Here is a 27,789-nt window from a genome sequence, read left to right as displayed (position 1 = left end):
GAGACTGGGGACACGGTACGGGAGGTGGTCAGAGACTGGGGACACGGTACGGGAGGTGGTCAGAGACTGGGGACACGGTACGGGAGGTGGTCAGAGACTGGGGACACGGTACGGGAGGTGGTGAGAGACTGGGGACACGGTACGGGAGGTGGTGAGAGACTGGGGACACGGTACGGGAGGTGGTGAGAGACTGGGGACACGGTACGGGAGGTGGTGAGAGACTGGGGACACGGTACGGGAGGTGGTGAGAGACTGGGGACACGGTACGGGAGGTGGTGAGAGACTGGGGACACGGTACGGGAGGTGGTGAGAGACTGGGGACACGGTACGGGAGGTGGTGAGAGACTGGGGACACGGTACGGGAGGTGGTGAGAGACTGGGGACACGGTACGGGAGGTGGTGAGAGACTGGGGACACGGTACGGGAGGTGGTGAGAGACTGGGGACACGGTACGGGAGGTGGTGAGAGACTGGGGACACGGTACGGGAGGTGGTGAGAGACTGGGGACACGGTACGGGAGGTGGTCAGAGACTGGGGACACGGTACGGGAGGTGGTGAGAGACTGGGGACACGGTACGGGAGGTGGTGAGAGACTGGGGACACGGTACGGGAGGTGGTGAGAGACTGGGGACACGGTACAGGAGTAGCACAATTTCAAAGCCACACCGGTGTGATCCGGGACTAAGACTGGAAATGTAAAGTTGGGGAATGGTGCAGGAGCTATTCGGAGCAGGCTGGTAAGGAGTTGTGCACATGTTTGCGCCCATTCATATACTTATCCTCCTAAAAAAAAAATTGATGTTTACTTTGCTTTAACAAGCAGGTGAATGAGCTTTAAAAGCCCACCATTAACCTCTGTAGCTGTGTGCAATGTGGAGCAATTCCTCTACAAAACTCAAACCCAGAGCACTAAAGATGTTTATCAGATTAGATGGCTGTATGCTACCAAGTCACTGCTGGGGGGGGGGGGGGTTGGGGGGGCTGAGCTGCTGAGAGAAAGATTTGAAGGACTTCATTGCTTTTGCTGTTGGTTTTGAGGATGAATTGCTCCACAGTACCTGCCCGTGATGTCAGTGATGGCTTGCTTTAAAGCTCATTTGCAGCGTTTTAAGCATATGTCCACATGTAAATTGTCCATAAATTTGCCAAAGGTTCACTTTAAAGTAGAGTTACACCCAAAAATGGAACCTCCGCTTATTTGCTGCCCCTATCTTATCTGTTTTTGACAGGTACCCTTCCCCACTTCCCGGAGACTGCTCCGCGGCGCTGTCCCACGGAAGTTCGGCCTCCCTCCTTTTTCTTCCGCCCGGACAGTTGGAAAGCGCAGTGTGTTTTGTGCATGCGCTGTAGAGAACCGGCTGTGAAGCCAAAAGGCTTTACTGCCAGTTTCCCTCACCATGGATGGTGGTGGCAGCAGCCGATCCGATAATCGGCTGGGGTGCCGACATTGCGGGTTCCCTGGGCAGGTAAGTGTCCTAATGTAAGGGCCGGTTCACACTGCGGGCGATGCGAGGCGACACGACTTGCCTCGCCGCAATCTGACAAGTCGCCCCCGTTCTGTACAATGGAACCGTTCTGAGAGGAGCGACTCGAGTCGCTCCGACTCAGAAAAAAGGTTCCTGTACTACTTCTGGGCAACCTCGGGGCGACTTGCATTGACTTCTATACAGAAGTCATTTGCAAATCGCCGCTGAGGTCGCGGCAGGTCGCGGCGAGGCAAGTCGGTGTCGCCTCGCATCGCCCGCAGTGTGAACCGGCCCTTATGAGGCAGCAGCTGCAATATTTGTAGCAGCTAACTTTTATTTTTTTTCGTGGGGGGAGGAGCTCCTCTTTAAAGCTGAACTCCAGACATTTTCATTCGTTTTGTGTAGAATGGAGAATAATGAGAGTTCTATCAGATTTTTAATTGTCTGTGACTCTATTAGGGGAATTTTTCGTCACTTCCCATCCCTGTGACACCAGGACAAGAAATTAGGGGATCAGCTGTCACTGAGACAGTAAAGCACAAAAAGCTATAAAACATTCTTATGCTGCGTACACACTATCGGAATTCCGGCCAGAAAGACAGATGAGAGCTTTTCGTCGGAAAATGCGACCGTGTGTGCGCTCCATCGGAATTTAGCTGTCCGAATTTCCGCCAGCCAAAAATTGATAGCATGTTCTCAATTTTCCAGACGGAAAAACTTTCTATCGGTAATTCCGATCGTGTGTATGCAATTCCGACACAGCAAAAATTACGCATGCTCAGATTCAACTACGAGACAGAAGCCATTGGCTACTGGCTATTGAACTTCCTTTTTCTAGTCCCGTCGTACGTGTTGTGTAGGCAAGACAGCTTGAGCCGAATTCTGTCGGGAAAACCATCAGAGCTTTTTCCGACGAGAATTCCGATCGTGTGTACGCAGCATTAGAAGTTACCTTTCTCTTCTAACCCTGTCTCAGTGAGGAGAAATCTCTTCAAAAGGGGCTTTAGTCAAAAAATGAAGTCCTGCTAGAACCCGTCAGGCTGGTCTCTTTTGCAGGTATATGTAAAACATTAAAAATAAGTGTTTATACTTTTTACAATCCAGTAATTCACTGTCTCATCCTGCTCTGCACATGCTCAGTTGCTCTCTATTTTGAGTCACTGTTGAAATTGTAGTGTCTGATCTGCTGACAGCCTTAAAGCATTTAACTACTTGTGTTGTCATTTGACCCCCTGTATCACCTGAAATACCTGGCTAAACCCTGACAGTTTTTACCCTCCCCTCTGTACGCTGACCACGATATATCGGGGCTGTTGAGCCCTGACACCATGGTGAGAGTACGTGCTTCCATCCTGTGCTGCTATCTGCAGCCCCCCCCCCCCCTCCCTCCCTGCCTGTCAGCTCTCACTAGCGCAGCTAGGCTCCTCTCCCCACTGCTTCAAAACTATCTGATCTGGATATCATCCCCTCTGTCAGATAAAAAGCTGAGTCATAGTGCTTGTGCTTTATTTAAAAAAAACAAACAAAAAAAAAAACCTGACTTCTATCTGTTTTAACAGCATCTCCCAGCAGTCACTTGACTCCAGGCTCTCTGCTCATCTCCGCCACCCCAGCTGACGTCATCAGGGGAATCTCAGTCCCACCCACTGGAGCTATCAGATGGTGGTAGCTGAGAAGATGGAGTCACCTGATTGCTGGAAGACACTGTTGAAACAGGTAGAAATCGTCTATTTAAAAAAAGAAAAAAGAAAAAAAAAGCGCAGGTACTAGGATACAGATTTTTATGTGAAGGAGGGGGGTGATCTAACGATCAGTTAGTGGCTTAAAAGCCACTTTACAGTGGATGTAAACCAGTGCTTTATTTCTCAGAAAATAGGTACAGGAACTCAACCGCGACAACCCTACCCTCTAAATCTCATGAAATAGTGGGTGTGGTAAAATTTCACCACAAACATTGGGAGGGCCTTAAAGGGGCATTAAATACCAAGAGTGCACTACTTGCAGAGTTTGGGGGTGCTTTACGTACATAGTGCCGAGTTCAGGCGTGTGCTGCATATAGAGTGCTGAGTTCAGCCTTCTTTCACAACTGCTCACCTCTGTATCTCCCATCCACATCTCACTTTCACCCCTCTTCAGCTTCTTAAAAGCTCCACCATCTTCCATGCGTCTTATTTTTGTTGCTGTGTTAAAATGAAGCACCCAGCCGGCTCTAAGTATGACCCCGCACATTGTAGGTGTCACCTCCTCACTTGCTTGGAGATCATCTAGTGGAAGTGTCGGCATCCACAAAGGTCCCCGTGCACTTGCATCACCCTTTATCCCATCCTGCACTCTGCAGACCTGCTGGTAAGAAGCTATCGCTGATCAACACAGAAGCCGGACTTCTGTGATTACAATAGTGGTGAGCAAGGAGCAGGAGACCAGAGGTAGTGGAACTGAGTTCCACCAAGTTCCAGCTGAAAAAAAGCCCTGATGTAAACCTGTACATGTACCCAGTAAAGTGAGTGGCCTCAGGTAATACACAGAGAAGAAACAAATACTCTTACATAAGTTGTAGCTGTTTATCTGCAGTCTTCTCTTCTCTACATCCGTTCAAAGTCCAGAAGTTATAAAGCTTGCTTGAACTATCACGAAAAATTAAAATTACACTCTGCACAGTTCAGTGAGTGGAGCTCTAAGTGCTGATTGAAGTGAAAGGAACCCACCCCCCCCCCCCCCCCCCCTCGCACACAGGAACAGAGCTGAGGCTGTCAGTCGTCTGGAGGTCCTCCTCTGTTAACTTTTTTTCTCTTGGTGTCAGGAAAACTTGTCAGTGAGTAATTAGTCAGTGACTAATGCTGATAGCAGAGGTACAAAGCAGCAGATGGAAATGACAGTGCTCTCAATTGAGTCAAGTACACACTATAGAGGGATATACTCTGTTCATATTTCATGTCTAAGCTGTAGAACCATTTTAAAGCGGAATGAACCCGGCCTATCCTTTACAGCCATGGGAGCTGCTTCTGTTTGATCTGCAACTGCCATGGTGCTGCACATGTGATCCGTTATGACACCAGCCATTTCATGGTTTGATAGTTAGGTTGAGGACAGGCAAATGTGACAGTTTGCATTTCCAACATGCCAGAAATGTAACTTTTTTGAAACCAGTAAATCGATGGGTTTAGATCCGCTTTATGATTTATTGCTGGGGCTTTGGACTTCAGCAAAATGGCAGCCTCCAGCAAGAAGAAACACGAGCAATGCTGGAGGGAATTTACAGCACACACTAATTTTGGTATCATAATTATCAATGTATGTTCCTTGCTAAGGAACATTATTTTTCATCAAGTTGTTACTGGTAAAATTCCACTTTAAATCAACGAATTTACTTCTGCTTCTTGATTTAACTGCTGTTCATGGGCTTTGGGCTTCAGCAAAATGGCAGCCTCCAGCTACAAAAAAATAGGAGAAATACCGAGGCAATTTACATCACACACTCCTTTTGATAGCATAATTATTAACATTGAATGTATGTTCTTTAATAAAGAACATTATTTTATATTGAGTTGTTATATGTGAAGTTCCACTTTAAGCTGACTATACATGGAGCTATTTTCACCCAGTTCCTGATGAAATGGCTCAGTGGATGGCCATGTCTGCTGCCTCTTGCCCTACATCCTGCGAGGGAGCCAGGTGTTAAATTTTCAACTGGACAGTGGCTGTATGCAGTTGGATGTAGCCATTGTTCAGGTATTTTGAGAGTTGATGGGGTAAGAATACAATGGCTGTAATGGGAGATTTGTCCATCTGTGCTGTTGTATAGCGTAGGTGGAGGAACCTGTTCTGCTCTTCCCCTTTTTTTTTTTTTTTGTCCCTTCGCCCACCAGAATCTGTGTATGTCCAGCTTTTGTTGCTGTGTTAAACTGAAGCACCCAGCCCGCTCTAAGTATAACCTCGCACATTGTAGGTGTCACCTCCTCCCTTGCTTGGAGATAATCTAGTGGCAGTGTCGGCATCCACAAAGGACCCCGTGCACTTGCATCACCCCTGATCCCATCCTGAACTCTGCAGACCTGCTGGTAACAAGCTATCACTGGTCAACACAGAAGCTGGACTTCTGTGTTTACAATTGATAGTGGTGAGCAAGGAGCAGGAGAAGGAGATCAGAGGTAGTGGAACTGAGTTCCACCAAGTTCCAGCTGAAAAAAAGCCCTGATGTAAACCTTTACATCACACACTCATTTTGATAGCATAATTATTAACGTGCAATGTATGTTCTTTACTAAAGAACATTATTTTATATTGAGTTGTTATATGTAAAGTTCCACTTTAGGTGGCCATACATTCAGCTATTTTCACCCAGTTCCTGATGAAATGGCTCAGTGGGTGGCCATGTCTGCTGCCTCTTGCCCTACATCCTGCGATGGAGCCAGGTGTTACATTTTCAACTGGACAGTGGCTGTATGCAGTTGGATGTAGCCATTGTTCAGGTATTTTGAGAGTTGATGGGGTCAGAATACAATGGTTGTAATGGGAGATTTGTCCATCTGTGCTGTATAGCGTAGGTGGAGGAACCTGTTCTGTTCTTCCCTTTTTGTTTATTTTTTTGTCCCTTAGCTCACCAGAATCTGTGTATGTCCAGCTTTACTTCCAGTAGAGATTTTATAAGTCCTGTGATGTGTTCTCTACACCACAGTTTCCTCCTGCTAGGCCTACTTTCCAGCTTTTTGTAATGCTGTGTATAACCATGTGAAGTAAACAAATGATATGCATTCCAAATACCCAAGAACCACAGCTCTGAACATTGACATTTGTCTCCAGGACAGTAAAAAGTTTGTGAATGTTATTCATTAGAGTTTACAAGAGAAGAAAAAACACCACTCACAAGTTCTTGCTGCTTCTGTAGTTTCTTAAAATGTGTACAGATTAGAACCACAGGGACTTGTATACTTTATCCTCGGGACACTCTTTATATCAGGTTCAGGAGGTCGGCATATTCAATATGAGCAGAACATGGGGACAGGACTTCAACCTAGGAGGAAAGGTCAACACTTACCTTTTAAAAGTCTTTTTTCCTAAGAATCTGTTCCAAGTATCAACTACCAACAACAAAGTTAGACCAGGGCGTCCTGAGACTGGAAATACGTTTAAAGGGTGCCAAGAATTAATAAAAGTTGAGAAACAACAGCTAGACTTCCTGGCTTCTAAATTCCCCATTAATCAGACATGTTGTTGGAAGTTTACTGCATCTTAACTAAACTCCATGCGTTCACATAAAGTCCCTTAATATAGAATTTCTCTCTCCATCCAGTGTAAGGTCTGGTTCACACTGAGGCAGCACGACTTACAGCGCGACTGCCTCAGGCGACCTGGACGCGATCACTGCGGCGACTTGCAAAACGACTTCTGTATAGAAGTCAATGCAAGTCGCCCCCAAAGTCGTACAGGAACCTTTTTCTAAGTCGGAGCGACTTGTGTCGCTCTGATTAGAACGGTTCCATTGTACAGAACGGGACGCTACTTATCAGGCGGCTAAGTCACCTGACAAGTCGGTCCAGTGTGAACCGACCCTAAGGTTTAAGTAAGTTTAAAGAGGAAATAAACCCTGATGGGTTTACTTCCTCTTTCATTCCCTGCAAAGGTAAAGCATAATGGACTAGTATGCATCGCATAGTAGTCCATTATGTGTCACTTACCTGACACAGGAGCCAGCGAAGTCACCGCTGTCCCCTGTAGTCCGACGCATCCATCTTCTCAGTGGGTCTCGCTGCTCCGCCGCTGTCATTCGGCGAAGGCGCGATGACATCACTCCTGCGCATGCGCACGGGAGCCGCCACTTGCGGCATATCGCCGTTGACCGCGGCGTGCTCAGTGCGCCTGCGCGCCGCTGTCTACGGCCCATGCACCGTAGACAGCGGTGCCTGTCTTTCGGCAAAGATCTTTCTTGGACCTACAGGTAAGCCTTAATCTAGGCTTACCTGTAGGTCAAAGTTGGTTGTAAGGGTTTACAACCACTTTAAGTACATGTTTCTTTCTGACTGTTGATTTTTAGGCAATCATCATACAGATGTTGGATTTGAAATAATGTTGCAGATGTAATTTCTTCTGTATTGCAGAAGTTTTCCTACATGCAAGGGGTCCAGCCCCAATCCTTAAGGTCTCTCGTCAATTGATCCTGACATTTGTTTCACGATTGCCATTTGCTTGAACAATAAGAGGAACGATTGGCCTGGAACAATGTAGTATTCTATGAACTATTAAATCTGGGTCCAGGAAAACAAGGCATTTGGCAGAGACTCGCACATGAACTGAAGGAAAATGTTGCTGCACCTTATGCGATAAATCGTAAGCGAGGATTAATAGAAAGGTCATAGAATTTGTTTATAAAATACAATGTTATATCTTAGGGCCAGGGGAGCTAATTAATACAAAGGTGAAGTTTTTATTCTTGGCAGTGTTTTCAGTGCTGTCATACGTTGCTAATGCCTATCAAAATACCTTCTGTTTGTCCCTGAACCCATAGGACCCTAAACGAGGGTACCACTTGGTACAACATTTAGCCCTGGTTCATCTGCGGTTCATTTTGCTTAGGGGTGAGTAGAAAGCATATACTAATCCGATCCTCTGGAAAAGGGCACTTCCCCATGGTCCAACGGTGGACTGCTCCTGGTCTATAAAACATCAGTAACAGTCTACTGTCAAAGACCAGGGTTGCCTTGACCGGTCTTGTGCTGGGATGATCGGAGGATTAGGTCTGCTCTCCTCTGCTTAGAAAAAAGCCAGTAAAGTAGTTGTAAAGGCTTAAGGTTTTTTACCTCCATGCATGAAGGTAAAAAAACTTTGTGTGCTGCTCCCCCCATAGAACCCTTAATACTTGCCTAAGCCCCCTCTCGATCCAGCGATGTGCACTAGAGCCTCGGCTGTCCCCGGACTCCCTCTCCTCATTGGCTGAGAAAGTAGCGGGAGCCATTGGCTCCCACTGTCACAGCCAGTAATTTTTCATTCTGTAGCTCTGGACAGGTGACACACATAGGTCAGCATAGGTTATAGAACTGCTTGTCAAAACGATCTATTACCGGTAAATCGTAGACATATTTTTACTTCAGCTGTGTGTTAAGGCATTTTTTCTGGAAATCCTGTGTTTTGAATACAGTGCTTAAAAATGTATTCATACCCCTTGAAATTTTCCACATTTTGTCATGTTACAACTAAAAACGTAAATGTATTTTGAGATTTTTTTTTGTGATAGACCAACACAAAGTGGCACATAATTGTGAAGTGGAAGGAAAATGATAAATGGTTTTGAAAATTGTTTTTGTGTGGCATGCATTTGTATTCAGCCCCCCGGAGTCAATACTTTGTAGAACCTCCTTTCACTGCAGTTACAGCTGCAAGTCTTTTGGGTGTATATAGTGACATTTTTGCTTATTCTTTGCAAAATAGCTCAAGCTCTGTCAGCTTGAATGTAGAGCGTCTGTGTACAGCAATTTTCAAGTCTTGCCACAGATTCTCTATTGGATTTAGGTCTGGACTTTGACTGGGTCATTCTAACACATTATTATGCTTTAATCTAAACCAGGGATCTCAAACTGGCAGCCCTCCAGCTGTTGCGAAACTACAAGTCCCATGAGGCATTGCAAGGCTGAAGGTTACAAGCATGACTGTCACAGGCAGAGGCATAATGGGACTTGTAGTTCTGCAACAGCTGAAGGGCCACTAGTTTGAAACTCCTGATCTAAACCATTCCATTGTAGCTCTCGCTTTATGTTAAAGTGGTTCTGCACACAGGATTTTTTTTTTTACATTAGAAAATTACTAACATACTAGCGCCCTACTCCCTTTTTAATATTGCTTTGCGGTATCCAATTCCGTTTCTACATCAAATCGCCACTTTATAAACATTTTTTACATGAGTTTTCATTTTGCTTGTGGGCATTTGAAGCCCACAAGCAATCATTTCCTTGTTCCATTCGATTAGAACTACCAGCATGCCTTGCTGGTTCCCACGCATGCTCAATGGCAACAGAGCCGAGCGGCGTAAACCTCTCTGTTGCCATCACAACGAGTGGCATCTTCGGAAGCTCCCGCCCCGTTGTGATGTCACGAGAGATTTCGCTTCGGCTAGGACCACAAACCCCAGCAGATATCGAAAGGTAGGAGGAAAAAATAAATAAAAAAATAAACGACCATTGAGCACTCTTTAAAGGATGTTAAAAGCAATGACATTTACACAGAAAAGTGTGTGCGGAACCGCTTTAAGGGCCATTGTCCTGCTGAAAGGTGATCCTCTGCCCTAGTTTCAAGTCTTTTGCAGACACTTACGGGTTTTCTTCTATGATTTCCTTGTAATTTGGCTTCATACATCTTCTTCCCATCAACTTTGACTAGCTTCCCCGTCCCTGCTGAAGAAAAGCATCCCCACAATATGATGCTGCCACCATATGTATAAGGGTTGGGATGGTGTGTTCAGGGTGATGTGCAGTGTTAGGTTTCAGCCACACACAGCATTTTGCTTTTAGGTCAAAAAGTTAAATTTTGGTCTCATATGACCAGAGCACCTTCTTCCACATGTTTGCTGTGTCCCCCATATGGCTTCTCACAAACTACAAACGGGACTCATTAGGGCTTTCTTTCAGCAATGGCTTTCTTCTTTCCATAAAGGCCAGATTTGTGTAGTGCACGATTAATAGTTGAGCTGTGGACAAATTCTCCCACCTGAGCTGTGGACTTCTGCAGCTCCTCCAGAGTTACCATGGGCTTCTTGGCTGCTTTTCTGATTAATGCTCTTATTGCCCGGCCTGTCGGTTTAGATGGACGGCCATGTCTTGTTAGGTTAGCATTTCCATTTTCGGATTATGGATTGAACAGTGCTCCATGAGCTGTTCAAACTTGGGGTGTTTTTTTTTTTTTAACATAATCCTGCTTTAAACTTCTCCAGAACCTTATCCCTGATCCGTCTGGTGTGTTTCTTGGCCTTCATGTTGCTGTTTAACTAAGGTTCTCAAACAAACCATCTGAAGGCTTCACACAACAGTTGTATTTTATACTGAGATTAAATTACACACAGGTGGACTCTTTTTACTAATCGGGTGACTTCTGAAGGCAGTTGGTTCCACTAGATTTTAGTTAGGGGTATCCGAGTAAAGGGGGCTGAATACAAATGCACGCCACACTTTTCAGATATTTATTTGTACCAAATTTGGAAAACCATTTACCATTTTCATTCTGCTTCACAAAATCCCAATAAAATACATTTACGTTTTTGGTTGTAACATGGCAAAATGTGGAAAATTTCAAGGGTTATGAATACAAGGCACTGTGTAAATAGTTTGCACTGCAGCTGTCTCTTCAGATGATTCCATACCCTAGTGACCCTAAAGCCCCATACACATTATCCGTTTTTCTACTGAGTTTTTCCTTCAGATTTACCATAACCATATAATATGAGGTCAAACCTTAGGAGTTTCAATTTGTATGCAGTCAAACAGGCCATTGCACTACATGGTTTTGGTAAACCTGAAGGGAAAATCGGCAGAAAATCTGATAGTGTGTATGGGGCATTACAGGCAGATGTGCCTGATAATAGTCAAGCAAGTTCAACTTGGCCCCCGTTTGGAGTGGACACCAAATTACGTTCTAGTATGCCTTTGAGTTGTGAGTGGAAACCGTCATACCTGGGGTTACGAACAAGCAGGGCAAAGAAACTCAATGGCGGAAAGATTGCCTGGGAGACTTAATGGCAGCACCATTGTATTGTACCTCTGCAGCACTAACAAGCCATGCAGAGCTGCCCAACATTAAACTACTGAGAGCCTGTGATTGCATATAAAGTCTAAGTGCCCTTTTCTCTTTCTTAGCCCTACTGGATCCCACGTTGAATGGTGCAAGCAGCTGATTGCAGCCACAATATCCAGCCAGATTTCCAGTTCTGTGCCACCAGAAAATGTTTCCCGAGATTACAGGGTAAGTGACAGGATAAAGGAACATATGACTTCTTGTCATGGAAAGTCATGCAGCAAAGTCTTTCATTGCCCTCTTCATGCCTCTCCAGACATAGTGCATCCACTTTAGATCAATGGCATTACCTCTAGAGCTCTCAGTACTACATCTTCGTACTTAGACTAAACATCGCTCCAGAGCTCATTGCCTGAGGAGTCACAAACAATTGGCTGGCTGGAGTGCAAGCAGTATAGCCCCGACCAGCCAAATTACACTTGACCTTCAGATGGTTTTCAGTCTCTTTAAAGGCAAGTAAAGACTATGTTGATGACAGCCATTTTATATAAAATGTTTGTGTTTTGGTCCTTTAGCAGTTACTGTAGTTTGATGAATTTGTATTTTATCATTGGGCATCATCCATAATTGGGAGATAATCAAATATCTTGCATATCAGAACATTTCATGTTGTTCTGTGTTCCCTATCATCCTCCCTGACAACATCCAGAACAGAGATCCTGCCCAACCCTACTTCCTCAGTATTTATTACATTCCAGATACTTGTACACTCTAACACATAGTTCTAGAGGGAGATCTGCCTACTAAACATTTCAGTTTAAGAATAATGTACACTGACACATCTTTGTTTAACATGTTAGAAAGTACACAGATGGTAAGGCCCAGCTTTTTAGATCTACTCACTATTCTTTTGGGTAAGTTGGGTGATTCTTCACATATGTTTGGTCATGGAGAATTCCTTGTAGTGATTTTATCAGTACATATAATTCTGTTTTATAATGTTAGGCAGTGAAGTAAATCTTTTGTCTTTGATAACATTGTGCATTTTAACAGGTCTTCAAGAGGCCCGATATAAGGGTAAGATCTCTTTGGTGTTCAGCAAGTCGGCCTCTTGCCTGTTTGTCCAGTGTGCTGTGTGTTAAAATTCTTTATTTATGTGCACTTAAAGCATCAAAATCTCCAGCCATAACATATTTCCTGTGAAATCCATTTATTGCTATAGAGCCGGGGTCTCCAAACTTTCTAAAAAAAGGACCAGTTTTCTATCCCTCAGACTTTAGAGGGGCCAGACTTTGGTTAGTGGGAGTATTGATTTCCCTGGTGTCAGTAGACAATGTCTCAGGCTTGGTGGTCAGCATGAATAAAAAAATGGTGTCACAGGCGCCAGTGAGGGGAGTAGTGTCCCCCGTCACTGGCGCCAGTGAGGGGAGTAGTGTCCCCCGTCACTGGCGCCAGTGAGGGGAGTAGTGTCCCCCGTCACTGGCGCCAGTGAGGGGAGTAGTGTCCCCCGTCACTGGCGCCTGTGAGGGGAGTAGTGTCCCCCGTCACTGGCGCCTGTGAGGGGAGTAGTGTCCCCCGTCACTGGCGCCTGTGAGGGGAGTAGTGTCCCCCGTCACTGGCGCCTGTGAGGGGAGTAGTGTCCCCCGTCACTGGCGCCTGTGAGGGGAGTAGTGTCCCCCGTCACTGGCGCCTGTGAGGGTGAGTGTCCCCCGTCACTGGCGCCTGTGAGGGTGAGTGTGCCCCATCATAAATGTAGTCTTTGTGACACCAATAAAAAGTATTGTCGATGCCTGACCCCTTCACTGCATCATGCTTTACAGCACAGTCTACACAGTGCCATAAAGGGAAACTCCTATTTATTTCATCATGGGAGCCAAGTTTCCAATGAATACCTTTTTAGAAGTGGCTGATGGAGGGGTGGAGGAGGGACAATATACAAAAACAAATAACCTGGGGCTATTTTCTGTTAGGTTGTTTTTCGAAAACTGAATAGAAGTTCTATATGGCCAGTTTAGAGGCAGATATAACTTTTTTTTTTTTTTTTTTTTTTTTTTTTGTACAGGATTTGTATATAATTGTTATGTTTATCATGCGTCAGCTTCACTTAAAAAAACAAAAAACCTCCTAAACTCCATAGCTTAATAGCTAAATTTCCTATGCTTAGCCTTTCCTCCTCCGACTTTTCTGACACATGTGACTAGCAAGAGGATTTAGCCCATATGCCAATCGGCCATAAGATTATGAACACCATCCTAATATATTGAGTAGGTCCCCTTTTTGCTGCCAAAACAGCCCTGATCGTTCAAGGCATGGACTCCACTAGGACTCTCAAGGTGTGCTGTGCTCTCTGGCAACAAGCCATCAGTAGTAGATCCTTTAAGCGTCAGCCAGTTTGCCTTCTTCCCATAAAATGTAAAAGAAAACATAACCCATCATACCAGGCCCCCTTCTTCCATTACTCCGTTGTCTAGTGCTGTTGCTCAAATGCTCATTGAAGGCACTTTGGCTGTGTAGACGAGTCAGCATGGGCAACCTGACTGGTCGGGGGCTACCCAGCCCCATACACAACATACTGGGAAGCACTGTGTGTTCTTACTCCTTTCTATCAGAACCAGCATGAACTTTTTCAGCAGTTTGAACTACAGTAGCTCTTCTATTGTGTCCGACTACACTGGTCAGCATTCATTCCCCACGTTCATCAATGAACTCTTGGTCACCCATGACCCTGTTGCCGGTTTTCCTTCCTTGGGCCACTTTTGGTAGATCCTGACTACTGCAGATGGGAACATCCCCCAAGAGCTGCAGTTTTGGCATTGTTCTGACCCAGTGTTCTAGCCGTTAGTTGGTACCTTGTCAGTGTTGCTAAAATCCTTATGCTTGCCCATTTTTTTTTTCTGCTTTTAAAACGTAAATTTCAAGGAAAACATGTTCACTTGCTACCAAATAAATTCCACTCACTCATTGTAAAGAGATAATCAGCATTACCTTTACCTGTCGGGGGTAAAAATGCTATGGCTGATCAATGTATGTATTCCATGTACCTTTTTGGTTTCAGTTGGTGGTTGTTGGAGAGCAATTCCCTATTTGGACCAATATTAAAAGGGGGCACTTGATGTGGATTTTATTGAACATGTCAGCGCACTCATCTAGGGCTGAAACAACTAATCGATTATGAAATTAATCGATTATGAAATTAATCGGTTACTATTTTCATAATCGATTAATCGGCCAGTAACAAAATGGGGTTAAAGTTAATGAGTCTGATGATATTTACCAGATTGACCCTTTAATAGTATATCTCTCCTCTAATAGTATATACACTATATCTCCTCTAATAGTATATACACTATATCCCCTCTAATAGTATATACAGTATATATCCCCTCTAATAGTATATACAGTATATCTCTTCTAATAGTATCGGTATATACAGTATCTCTCCTCTAATAGTATATATCACCTCTAATACAGTATATCTCTTCTGTCTGTTATTCTCAGAGTGGATTAGATATTTTGCTCCCTAACCATATAGTTGGTTATTTATATTTACCACTGCATACAAATATTTAAGAATAAAATTGGCTTTTTTTTTTTTAAAACTGTAAATATTAACTAAATTATACACCGTGCTTTTTTTTTTTTAAAGGTTATTAACCAATTAATCAATTAATCAAAACAATAATCGACCAACTAATCGATTATGAAAATAATCGTTGGTTGCAGCCCTACACTCATCTTTGGTCAACTAGCCAGGCTAGTGCTTGGTTTTTAAAGAGGAACTGCAGTCTGCTCACATAATTTGTAATAAAAACATCTTTGCCTTTCTGAAGCTTCCCTCCAACCACTTTCCATATTATTATATAATATATATATATATATATATATATATATATATATATATATATATATATATATATATATATATATACTGTGTCTGGCTGCAACCATTTTAACTGTGGGCAGCTGAAGCTGCTGCCTGTTCACTTCCTGGATATAAACAGACACACAGAGGCACGCCTCCAGCTCTGCAGCTTTTATTGGTCCTCCTATGACTCCCTCCCTTTCTGGCAAACTCTCACGAGAGTGATAGAGAGCTGTGCATGATGTCCTAAGGCTAGGCTTTTTACCAGACAAGAAACAGGAAGTGGACTGTATAAGGTATTTACTGGCAAAAAAAAATGTTTTACTATCCAAAGTTAGAACAACAAGGGCAGAAGATTTAATAGATATAAAGTTGAAAAATGACTGAAGGTCCGCTTTTAATATATTTATCTATTTGTCGGTTCCTGCTTAATGGCGTTGGTGAACCCCCTGCCATGAAATAAGCATCTGTCGATCATATATCACCCTTGACAGCATAGTCCTACACTACAGTTTTCTTCTGACGTTCTGGTGGTGACATCTCAGAGGTTTATTTTCTAGGTTTGTACAGGTCCCTGTTGAATTTCTTGTTTAGTAATGGGGAAAATGCAACAGGAGGAGTGGGAACACCTCATAGTGGGCAAAAACACCAGAACTCTAGGAACTATAGCTTAACTGTCCACTATCTTGGCTTTGTTATGGGGTGCCAAATTATTCTAAGAATCCAGCATGACCAGACACTACAACTGAAATGACACTTTTAGCTGGACTGGCCATTTAAGACAAATCAAACTAGGGCACTGGAACATAGAGTTTTGGGAAATATCCACCACTGACCCCTCTTCCCACTCTAATGCCCCGTACACACGTTCCGATTATCGGACCACAAAAGTCGCTTTCGGACAGATCGTTCGATAATCTGAACGTTAGTATGCAGCTTTCTTCAGCCGATCACGACAGTCTGTCCAACCAAATCCGAAGGGACAAACGGGAAAACTTTGGTCGGATGACAGCCCATCATACGACAATCGTGTAGTCAGTACAGTATGCGTTCTATAAAAGTCGTTCGACAAACACCACGCATGATCGGAAACACAAAAATAAACCTTAAGGACTCACGGGTCACACGTATTTGACATCATTTAAAATACGTAGCTACGCACAACGGAAGATTTTTCCAGAATCGTACGACAAAAATCTTACACACATTTTGTACTGTTGTATTCGATCTTAGTTGTATGCAACAAAATGTGAACGATCTGTCTTACGATAATCGGAACGTGTGTACGGGGCATAACTAGGAGTTTCTGCTGGAATGGTTTTTAGCAAAATATTGACCATAGTCATTGATTTTTAGTACCCAAACACTTTGACACAAAATTGATGCTCACTTTTAGCGTATTTTATTTCTCTTCCTTTTTTGAAGATTTTGATCCTTTTTATTTTTTTTCCCTTTTGTGTGTCTGCTCTTTGTGAAATAAATTCCAAGTTTGCTAGCTTGTGGTGTTGCTTTAGTTGTGCTTTATTTAATTGCTGTGCATGTGTTGAGTTTGACATGAGCTTGTACACGGATGAGAAATAAAAGTTCAGGGAGCACAGCATCCATTTTAAAATTTTTAATCTTTTTTTTGTGTGCCTTGTATTTTCATAAAATTCTGCAATCACAGAACATTCATCCAAGTCCTTTGAGAATATTTAGCTTAATTAATAATTGCTTTTGTATCAAAAAGGAACTGCTTGTGACAAACTAAACTTGCAAGGAGATGTTGGTAAGGAAGTCAAGAGCATAAATGCCCCTTTTTTCCTATTTCTTATTTATTTTATGCTATTGTTGCTTGCTCAAAGCCTGGTACACACGGCCTGAATATTTTGTGTTTCAACAGAAACCAGCTGACATTCGGCCCATGTGTGTGTACATCAACCAGAAGCTGTCCGGGCAGCTGATCATTGGCCAGCCATTGGTTTTCTGGTAGGGGACAGTCTTCCGGTCAAAACACAATACCTCAGCAGGGTGAACACTGTAATAACGTGGCATAGTTAGTACAGCAAACCCCTCAGCCGGTGTCCCATCATATAAGGTCCCCCATCAGATAGTGTCCTCTGTGTACTGCGCAGAACACAGATTCCGAAAATAGCCGAGGATTCACGGCGCCTGCGCCGTGAGTCCAGGTTCTAGCCCCACCATCCAAGTGCACATAGAGTAGGAATAAAAAAGAGCAGAGCGCAGCAAGGCCGAGCCCGAAGCGTAGCGAGCCTTTAATTTTCCGAACCCTATGTCCGCTTGGATGGTGGGGCTACCACCTCCACTCACGGCGCAGGCGCCGTTCAGCTTCGGAGATTTTCCGAAGCTTCTTTTGCTGCGCAGTACGGGGCGGACACTATATGATGGCAGGACACTATCAGCCAGAACACTGGCTTGGTTGAACAAGAAAAAAAAACTTACCAGGCTTAAGAGAGCCTCAGTCATTGCTGCTCTTACCTGGTCCCAATGCATTGCTCCTAGCTGGTAAATTGATGTCAGTGGTCTGGATATAAAGTATTTTCAGAAAATCCACTACAGCTTAAACAGTAACTGAACAGTATGAGGATAAAGCTCTTCAAAAAATCTACTGTAAATGTAAACCTAAAACGAATTGTATTTCTAGCTATGGTTATCTATGAGTGGCCTGTCCTCCAATGTTACTTAGGACACACAACCGCTTTTGACATCAATCATAAAAGTATTTTTTCCGTCAAGATGGGGGGTCTCCTTTTGATCCCTTGTCTTCAACATCCCTGAAAGCAACAAACTGACAGGTACTTGTATCTCTTTGGAATACTGTTGGTGAGATCTCTGTGCTTGACATCCTGGCTCTGAACACTTGCTATGGTCATCATGGAGAGGTCTTAGGCTGGATTCACACCTATGCATTTGTAGTGTATTTTGCAGATTTGCACTACAGAATGTGTTCCATAGGAAATCATGTTGAATGGGCTGTTGTGAAAATATGCAAAAAGCCTTAAAAATGCATAGATGTGAATCCAGCCTTAGTGCTTTATATTGTGTTGAATGTAAAGGAAAGTGAGAGAACCCAAAACTCCTGGGTGTAAATGCATTGTATCAAAATGTGTTAAAACTACAAGCTTAGGGAAACACAACTTGGGGAAAAAATAGAATATTATGTAAAGTATCTTGTCATAAGACAAGTAAACTACCTGGGGGGAAGACTGATAAGGATTCAATATTAACTTGGATGTAAAGCCAGGTCCCACCTTCGGTTTAACACTTGGGGTGTTATGGTTTGTAACTTATCAATCCACCACACTTCTTTACCTAATAATTTCAAGTGACTGTCTCCCCCTCTAGAGGATACCCCATCTATACCACCATGAACTTCCGTAAAATGTTGTGAAACATTTGATATCTGTTTTGGCTTGCAGATTTTACTGAATGTCAAAAATGCTCGCCAATGTGAGCTCTAAGGGGATGTGTTGTGCACCCCACATGCTCAACAAATGTTGTGCCACAACTGATATAATATTCTAAACTCTTCACCATTATCTAGGGATTTAAAAACTTTTTGTACACAAATTTATCTGACAGTACCTGCATGTGTTTATTCCACATGCATTCAAACCGGTACAAGTGACAACATTTTAGGGAAGTCCATGGTGGTGTTGTGGTATAGATAGGGTATTGGTGTCACCAAGAGGGAGACACAGACACTGGAACTTATTAGGTAAAGCAGCGAGGTGGATTCATAGGTTACAAGCCTGAGTACCCCAAAGGTTAAACCGAAGGTGGGACCTCCATTTACATCTAAGTTAATATTGAATCCTTAACGGTCCACCTTAACAGGTGGTTTATTTGTCTTATGACAAGATACTTTATTTAATCAATTGTTGTTTTTAACACATTTTGATACAATGCAATGATCACAAATATCACAAAAGGGGAATGGGCAGCTTTACCATCTGAGAAGATAAAGATCCACAAATACCACAAAAGACTTCAAGCTGTCATTGATGTTAAAGGGGGCAATGCATGGTATTAGGAACTGGGGTATGCAAACTTTTGATCGGGTTCATTTTGGTAGTTTCTGTTGCCATTATGATTTAAAAAGAGTAAACACAGTTGATAATAAATGGCTTCAGCCAAACACTAACATGAGTGAAAGGAATGTTTTTGTTATCTTTCATATTCTCCGAAAAATGGCCAGAAATCATAAATTCTGCCAGGGTATGTAAACTTATGAGCACAACTGTATCTCAATAAGAATGTGATTTTCATTTAACTTGGGGCTAGTTATATGGTATTTTCTTGGTGGTTCATAATTATTGAAATTATACCCTGATCTGAGACAGTTTGATATTATGAGTTGTAGTGCTCATAGACTAGCTTTCAGAATGCATTAGGCCAGACACATCGATCGATCTACTTGGGTACAACCATCCTGCTGGATTTTACATGTGGCTGAGTTGGAGAAATGTTACTGATCTCTCTAACGCAGAGGTCTCAAACTGGTGGCCCTCCAGCTGTTGAAAAACTACAAGCCCCATGAGGCATTGCAAGGCTGACAGTTAAGAGCAAGACTCCCAAAGGCAATGGCATGATGGGACTTGTAGTTTCGCAACATCTGGAGGGCCACCAGTTTGAGACCCCTGCTCTAACGGATGCATTGCCTCCACAGTATGGCAAAAGGAGTCAAACCTTTCTGCACCTGGATCATATTCTTGTCCAATCTGATATGTTTAATTGGTTGATTCACTTTATGCTCTTATTAAATTGTAAAATTGAAATTACACCCCCTTCATACTAACTTAGGCCCTTTCACATAAGCATTCAGTCTCCATCTATCTGTCAGTTTTTCAGATGGATCCAGAATGAACTACAATGTATGTCTATGGGCAGGTGGATGTAAACCGACGTACACACATGTGTGTTTTACAGCAGAAAACAAAAATTAAAGTCTACGTCACTTTGTTTTTTGTAGACATAAACGGATGTAAACAGATTATGTCCATTTTATATACCGTACTTTCAAATTACACCTTTTTTTAGGCAAGCAAAAGGCTTTTTCAATTTTTTTTTCTAACTTTTTTTCAATTTTTCACATTCTTTAATGACACTAAAATAGAAAAAATAAACAGGAAAATAGTGAAGATGAATAGGGGTAAACTAGTAATAAACTTGAACAGTGTTTATAAATGCAGTGTAAAAAGGTAATTTTTTTTCTACAGCAGCTGCTCTATTACATATGCCCCGTGTACTTCAAAGTAACCAATTGTAGCTCCAGCAGGTTTCATATTCATAAAGTGAGACTCAGGTTTTGCGGTGGGTCGGTTGTGTCCTTACAGATTTTAGCCCTTACCACACTGCAAAAAATATATTACTTTAGTGCTGTCTTTTATCCTTTTTGGAGTTATTTCTTCTCGCTTTTTGTCTCACTACACTGTAGAAAAAAATAATTGGAGTGCTATTTTACCCAACAAGACTAAACAGAAGGGTTGTACATGTTAATTTATTATGGGGCCACATGGTACTTCTAACTTCTTTCAGAAGAATAGTGTGTATTTACTAGAATAAATATTGAGGATACATTGTGCGTTCGCCTCTTTTGTGTGTGCTATTTCTGCCAAGGAGTATAAGATTGTCTTCCTGTGTCAGTGGGGAGTCTGCAATCTGCATGAATTTCCTGTGTTTATTGCATACATCTTCATCCTTGACTTTTCGTGTGACCTTTAAGAGTGTATGTTTTCTGCCTGGTATCTGCTGTGCTGTGTTTGCATATTCTGCACTTTTAAATTTGAATTTCTGAGTTTGCCTAAACTGGATTCTAGAGTTGTTCTTTCCATACACTGTCTGCTTTCCTACACTAACATTTTAGCCTCTACGGTTATACCAGTTCATTTGGTGTAGTAGTGAAATGATATGCTCTGGTATTGAGATGTCCATCAACCTGAAGCTCGAAGGACTTGAGGCCCCAGGAATTCTAGGGTGTCTAAAGACATAAGAGAAAAATTGACCAACCCTGCCAGTTAGAGTTGGAGACACCATGCAGATTTAAAGGGGTTGTAAAGGTAAATGTTTTTTCACCTTAATGCATTCTATGCATTAAGGTGAAAAAACATCTGACAGTGCCTGCGCCCCCAGCCCCCCCACTTTACTTACCTCACCCCTCGAAAATCCCGCGCTCGCCCCTGACGTCCTTTCCACCGTACAGCCTGGCCGCTGATTGGCTGGAGTGGATGGATGGAAGGCAGAGCAGCCATTGGCTCGTGTTGCTGTCAATCACATCCACTGACGCGGAGCGCCGGGGGGCGGGGCCGTGTGATACAGCGAGCGGCTATAGCCGCCGGCTGTATCATGGGAGCGTGCCCGCAGATGCTTCTCACCATGCGAGGGAGCTCGCATGAACGTGAGAAGTACCTGCGGGAAGAAGCAGAGACAGCTGCCGAGGGACCCCAGAAGAGCAGGTTCGGGGCCACTCTGTGCAAAACGAGCTGCACAGTGGAGGTAAGTATGACATGTTTGTTATTAAAAAAAAAATAAAAAATAAAATTCACTTTACCATCCCTTTAATAATGCTTCCAAATCCAAGCTTTTAGGTCCTGGGGTACGTTGAGAAGGGGTAGACCTGTTGGCAGATGGTCATTGCTGTCTGTAATCCACCTCCCTTTCCCCCTGGGGAGGTTTCCTTTCACACTTTCTTTGAATGGGGTCCACCAAGGTGAGAAAGAACAGGCGGCAATAAAGACCTAAACGTGTCTAACCTTTCCCTATTCTGTTTGTCCCCATTTATTTGCTGTCTGAATTTTCATTAGCGAGACTTTCATCCTTTCCTACCCTTCCCCCAATCCCTGGGACAGAGGAAACCAATGGGGACATCTGTATGGAAGGTTGTAACGTTTCACACACTCTATCCAAAGCACAAAAAAGGATATGGATAGAGTTGGGCTTTAAGTTGGTTTTATATCACTGGGTGAAAGTGTTTGGCTTTGCAACTTTTGAAGACTGGAGTTGGACATTCCTGATCTAGGGGCCGATGCACATTGGGATGAAACTGAATCTAAAGTCTTACAATGTAATATCTGCTACAAATCCCTGATGTGCACTGTTGTAAGATGGTCTCGCCTTCCTCTCTGACAGGCTGTTATAAGTATACAGCAAAGCCCTACTTGTATTGTGTTACACAAATATAGAAGATCAGAAATGCATCCATTTGTATAGAGAGAAATTTCTATGTGTACAGTGGAAATTCACTCCAAACTTTATTTTTTTTGTCTCGGAGTAGGTCGGGTTTGATAGCTGTTAACATATTTCTGCTGTCTGCGTATCCTGCAGGGAGATTATCCTTCCATCCTTGCCCATGTATTTGTGGCCAAGACTCTGTTGCAAGATGAGCTTCCTGGCAATGGCCTGCCACATTCTGTCATCCTTAGAGCTTCCTCCAAGGGAGAATTGACCTCTTCAAGTGGACAGCGCCGCGCAGGCGCACTGGGTAAGCCGCATATCGCCACGAGTGTCGGCTCCCGTGCGCATTGGCCGGAGCAGCGAGACCCACCAAGAAGATGGACGCTCAGAACTACAGGGGACAGCGGTGACATCGCTGGCTCCTGTGTCAAGTAAGTGACACATAATGGACTACTATGCGATGCATAGTAGTCCATTATGCTTTGCCTTTGCAGGGAATCAAAAAGGAAGTAAACCCATCAGGGTTTACTTCCTCTTTAAAATGAATATGGGTTATATGTCCCTATAAGGGCACCACCAGAATCCCGCTCCTCTGCTTACATGTGCTGTAGGCAAGGGAATGAACCAGCCTGCAGCTGATTGAAATGGAAACAAAAAGCACAAATAGAGAGGAGTCCGGAGGATGCCCAATCTCCTCTCTGGCTGGGATGCCAATTGAAACCATGATTTCACTTAAAGCTGGACCCTAGGCAGACATAAAAGACATGTTTTAATGCAGCTTTGCAATCATTAACCACTTCAGCCCCGAACCATTTTGCTGGCCAAAGACAAGACCAGTTTTTGCGATTTGGCACTGTGTCGCTTTAACTGACAAGTGCGCAGTCTTGCGATGTGGCTCCCAAACAAAATTGACGTCCTTTTTTTTTTCCCACAAATAGAGCTTTCTTTTGGTGGTATTTGATCACCCCTGCGGTTTTTATTTTTTGCGCTATAAACAAAAATCCTCCAAAAATATATAAAAAAAAACATTTTTTTCCCTCAGTTTAGGCTGATACATATTCTTCTTAATATTTTTGGTGAAAAAATCGCAATAAGCGATTGACTGGTTTGCGCAAAAGTTACATCGTTTACAAAATAGGGGATAGTTTTATGGCATTTTTATTAATAATTTTTTTTTTTTTACTAGTAATGGTGGCGATCAGCGATTTTTTTTATTTATTTATTTTTTTTTTTCTTATTGTGACTGCGACATTATGGTGGACACATTGGACATTTTTGAAACATTTTTGGGACCATTGTCATTTATACAGCAATCACTGCTATACAAATGCAGTGATTCCTGTGTAAATGACACTGGCAGTGAAGGGGTTAACCAGTGGGTGGCAGTGTAGGGATTAAGTGTTCCTAGGGGTGTGTTACTTACTGTTGGGGGCTGGGCTTTCTTTTAGTGAACACTGATCTCTGCTCCAATCACATGAAGCAGAGATCAGCGTCACTTGTTTCTAGGTAGAACGGGGAGATGCTGTTTACAATGGCATCTCCCAGTTCAGCCGCCCCGTGAGACAATCGCGGGTATGCCCGTGGCGATCAAGTCGGCTGGACCCGCGACCGAACTCACGGGCGTCACGACCAGCACGCGAGCATGCCGGCGTGCTTGCGATGGCAGGGCGGCAAATTTAAAGGGACGTACAGGTACGCCCATTTGCCTGCCCGTGCCATTCTGCCGACATACATCGGCGTGCGCTGGTCGGGAAGTGGTTAAGACATCCTTTTTTTTTTTTTTTTTTTTTTTTTTTACTGCAAGCCGTGTAAGTACCTAAATGTAAACTGTTTAATCCGCTTAATCAAATATAAATTGATTTAAATAGTTTAATCAGCTGTTTGTAGACCCTCTACAGCAGCTGGGAGTTTGAGAGGAAGAAGCTGTACAAGGAGCCAATCGGTTCCTATGCTGACAAGAAGCATGCTGGTAGGAGTAGAAAGTTCTTCTCATTCCGCTGCTTCTCCTGTCCAGTCACAGCCCGGGACGGCTCCGGGATTACCTGGGCTCAGAGGACGTGCGATGAATTATGCAGGACATCTAGTGGCACATAATAGGTAATTCAGGGAAATCTTTGAATTGAGGTGAATATTGCTGCAAAAGCTGGTTGTGTCAACTTAATGGACTATTCATTTTTATTTCAGAAAATTTGGTTGTTGGATTTTGCAGATGTTAGGTGACCGCATAGATTTTCATCTGTCAGATTAACAATTTAAAATTTAGCAGCAACTTTGTAGTATGAGGATGTATCTGTTGGGATACAATGTTTGCTTAGGTGGGCTCTTGCAGTACAATGCTGTTGGTAAATTCTGTTGATCAGACTGTAGGTGGCAAGCTGAACTTGTCCATTCTATCCACATAGGCCAACTTGGGTTATAGTTTTTTTTTCAGCTGTTGGCCTGCAAACACCTTGTAATCCACCAAAAAGAGCTTAGACTTTACTGCATAGAAAAAAAATAGTTTCTGCTCCTAGCAATCATATAGTGCAGGTTTCTGCATATCAGGCTGATCTCTTCTCCTTGTCCTCTGTCAGGCCAATAGTTTTCATTATATCATTTTATTTCACACTTCACCTTCAAGAGAACCCAGGCAAAAATGAGCACTTGCCCTCTTCTCCGGAAATGATTGGGTTTTAAATGTATTATTTTCTTTGTTACAGCAGGAGTGTAAGGCCATCATTTCGCCTGATAGCAGGCACTTCAAAACCTGTTACAGGCAGTCCCCGGGTTACAAACAAGGTTTGTTCTTAACCACTTCAATACAGGGCACTTTCGCCCCCTTCCTTCCCAGCCCAATTTTCAGCTTTCAGCGCTCTAGCGCTTTCAGTGACAATTGCGCGGTCATGCTACACTGTACCCAAATGAAATTTTTATCATTTTGTTCGCACAAATAGAGCTTTATTTTGGTGGTATTTATTCACGACTCCGTTTTTTATTTTTGCGATATAAGCGCAAAAAAGCGGAAATTTGGAAAAAAAAAACTATTTTCTTTTTTCTACTTCAATAAAAATCCAATAAAATCAAATTTTGTCATAAATTTAAGCCAAAATGTATTCTGCTACATGTTTTTGGTAAAAAAAAATCCGTTAAGTGTATAATAATTGGTTTGTGTGATCACGGACATATGTACGCAAATGATCATGTACATATGTGTGCAGGTGATCACGTACATATGTGTGCAGATAATCATTGGGACATGTGATTTTAGTGGGACATATGTGGGGGACATGTTTTTATTATTAGGGACATGTGTTTTTATTATTTGGGGACATGTATGTTTTGGGGACATGTGTGGGGACATTGTGTTTATACTGTGTGATGTGTTTACTGTGTGGTGTGTTTACTGTGTACACTAGACTGGTGATCAGTGAGTAAAAAGCTGTAAAAAGCAGCCCATACTCACTGATCAGCAGCCGGCTGCAGCGATCTGCTCTCCTCTCCTCAGCGATGACTTCTGTGTGAGGAGAGGAGGAGCCGATTGCCTAGCAACCGGCTGTTTGTTTACATCACATGACGGCCGTGATTGGACACGGCCGTCATGTGATCAGGAGGGCCAATCACAGAGCCCTCCTGCCGATCTGAGATGCGCCGTGTCCGGGTGACACGGGCGCATCGGGATCGCGCCGCTGCGCGGGCGCGCGCGCGCGCGCGATCCCGCTACTCCTGAATGACGTTCCTGAACGTCATATCAGGAGTAGGCGGCTCCCACCCGGCCGTATATGTGCATTGGCCGGGTGGGAAGTGGTTAAAGTGGTTGTAAGCCTAAAAAAAAAAAAGAAGAAAAATGATCCTGCTCCTTTGAAGCATAGTGCTTATGCAGTGTCATTTATCCCTCTCTTTGCCGTAAAATACCTGGTTAATCTTGCCTGGTCTTGTGTCCCCCTTAGTGTGTTGATCACGGTAATCATGGCTGCTGATCCATGATACTGTGGTCAGTTTACATGCCACCGTCAACCCGCTGCTCTCCCTCTCCCCCTCCCTCCCTGCCTGTCAGCTCTGGGGTCTGTATGTGAGCTGTCTCCTCCACCCCCGTTGCGCCGCTATGGCTGTAAAATAACTATTCCCAAATCCTGGAAGCCCCTCTGTTACAGAAAGATATACTGTGCAGTATCTGTGTTTTTAAAAGTTATGCAGCAAAATACCTTCTTTCAGAGTGTTGCTGTGCACTCATTAGACCTCCCACCACTTTCATCCCACCTGACATCAATGAGGAATCTCAACCTCTCCCACTGTAGTCCTCAGATCAGGATAGGAGAGGACCGGGAGGATACATGACCGCATAGCAGCTCTGTAAAATATGGTATTTTGCTGCATAATTTTTTTTAAAGCATGGATACTGCCCATTATATCTTCCTCTAACACAGGGGGTTCCAGGATTTGTGAGTAGTGACTTTTAAGTCTGAATTTGTATGTAAGCTAGAACAGGTACATTTTTTTTAAGTGTTTTTTTTTATTTTTTATTTTTTTGGGATAGCATAGGGGAGGATTAAAGTGGTTGTACACCCTGTACAACCACTTTTCACTAAGGGTAAGCCTATAATAAGGCTTACCTGTAAGTACTAGAAATATCTCCTAAACCTCTACGGTTTAGGAGATATTCGCCATTAAACCCGGCGCCTTCGCACTAAAAGGGCATGATCCGTGCCGTTTCTATAGTGCCTGTGCCGTGACTGTCGGCTCCAGTGCGCATGTGCGGGAGTGATGTCACACGACACTGGCCAATAGCAGAGCCGGAGTCCACGGCCCCGGAAGGAAAAGGGGTTGAAGATGGACGCGATGAGAGCGAGGGAACATCACTGACATTGCGGGCTTCTTCTGCAGGTAAGTGGCACGTTATGGGCTACTATGTGATGCATAGTAGTCCATTATGCTTTTACTTTGCAGGGAACAAAGAGGAAGTAAAACCCATCAGAGTTTACTTCCTCTTTAACACCCATGTAATGTTTGTTTTTGCTGTCTGTACCCCTGTTCAGAAGATTTCACCTCACTTTCTGTCCCTGTGGCAATTGGATTTTGAAAATTGCGTTTTTGTGGGAACAAGGATTGTTGATAAAGATTCAGTGGAGACCCCTTTTCCCCACGATAACCCCTTCCTAGGGGTAGATTTCCTCTCACTTCCTGTTGTCTCCCTCCATTTCTAAGTCAGATGTTTGTAACTCGGAAACTGCCTGTATATAAGAAATGCTGCCTGTCTGGATCACATGGAAAGTAAAAGTTTTATGTGACAGTGTTGTCCTCCTTCAGCAGCAAGGACCGAGTATCCCTTCTCAGCCATGAACTAATGCAGGAGACTGGTCAGCTTCTATGGGGGGGGGGGGGCCTACAGCCTCTCGCTGAGCTGCTATTTCCATGCTGACAGTCAGGCTTGTTTACACGGGGTCAGTAAAAGCAGGCAGCTAAACTAAGGTTTTACTGCCCCATGACTGCCCACCTAAACAAAGCAATACAGCTGCTCAGGGCTGTACCCATGCAACACGGATGATGCTATGCTACATGTGGTCTATGCAGGACAGTACTGTCACACAGTACTTCCGC

The 27,789-nt window shown here is 43.5% G+C and overlaps 1 protein-coding gene across 7 annotated transcripts in view; it reads left to right on the top strand.

The window, feature by feature from the left end:
- The window catches only part of MTMR1 (myotubularin related protein 1), a 141,943-nt gene that overhangs the window by 4,602 nt on the left and 109,552 nt on the right, over window positions 1-27,789 (top strand). For 4 of the 7 annotated variants that reach the window (XM_077486581.1, XM_077486430.1, XM_077486343.1 and 1 more), the window contains exon 2: window positions 11,303-11,408. In XM_077486581.1, the coding sequence (XP_077342707.1) occupies window positions 11,303-11,408 (106 nt within the window). Of the gene's footprint in view, window positions 1-11,302; window positions 11,409-12,233; window positions 12,258-27,789 lie in introns of all 7 variants that reach the window. The other 3 variants (XM_077486507.1, XM_077486261.1, XM_077486180.1) reach the window with 1 other exon arrangement.

Source organism: Lithobates pipiens, unplaced genomic scaffold (assembly GCF_037356315.1).
Source record: "Lithobates pipiens isolate NorthernLeopardFrog02 unplaced genomic scaffold, aLitPip1_a1.2 Scaffold_1, whole genome shotgun sequence".
In the NCBI taxonomy this organism is placed as follows: Eukaryota; Metazoa; Chordata; class Amphibia; order Anura; family Ranidae; genus Lithobates; species Lithobates pipiens.
The sequence above is the reverse complement of the archived record's forward strand: the minus strand, read 5'-3'. Positions and strand labels throughout refer to the sequence as shown.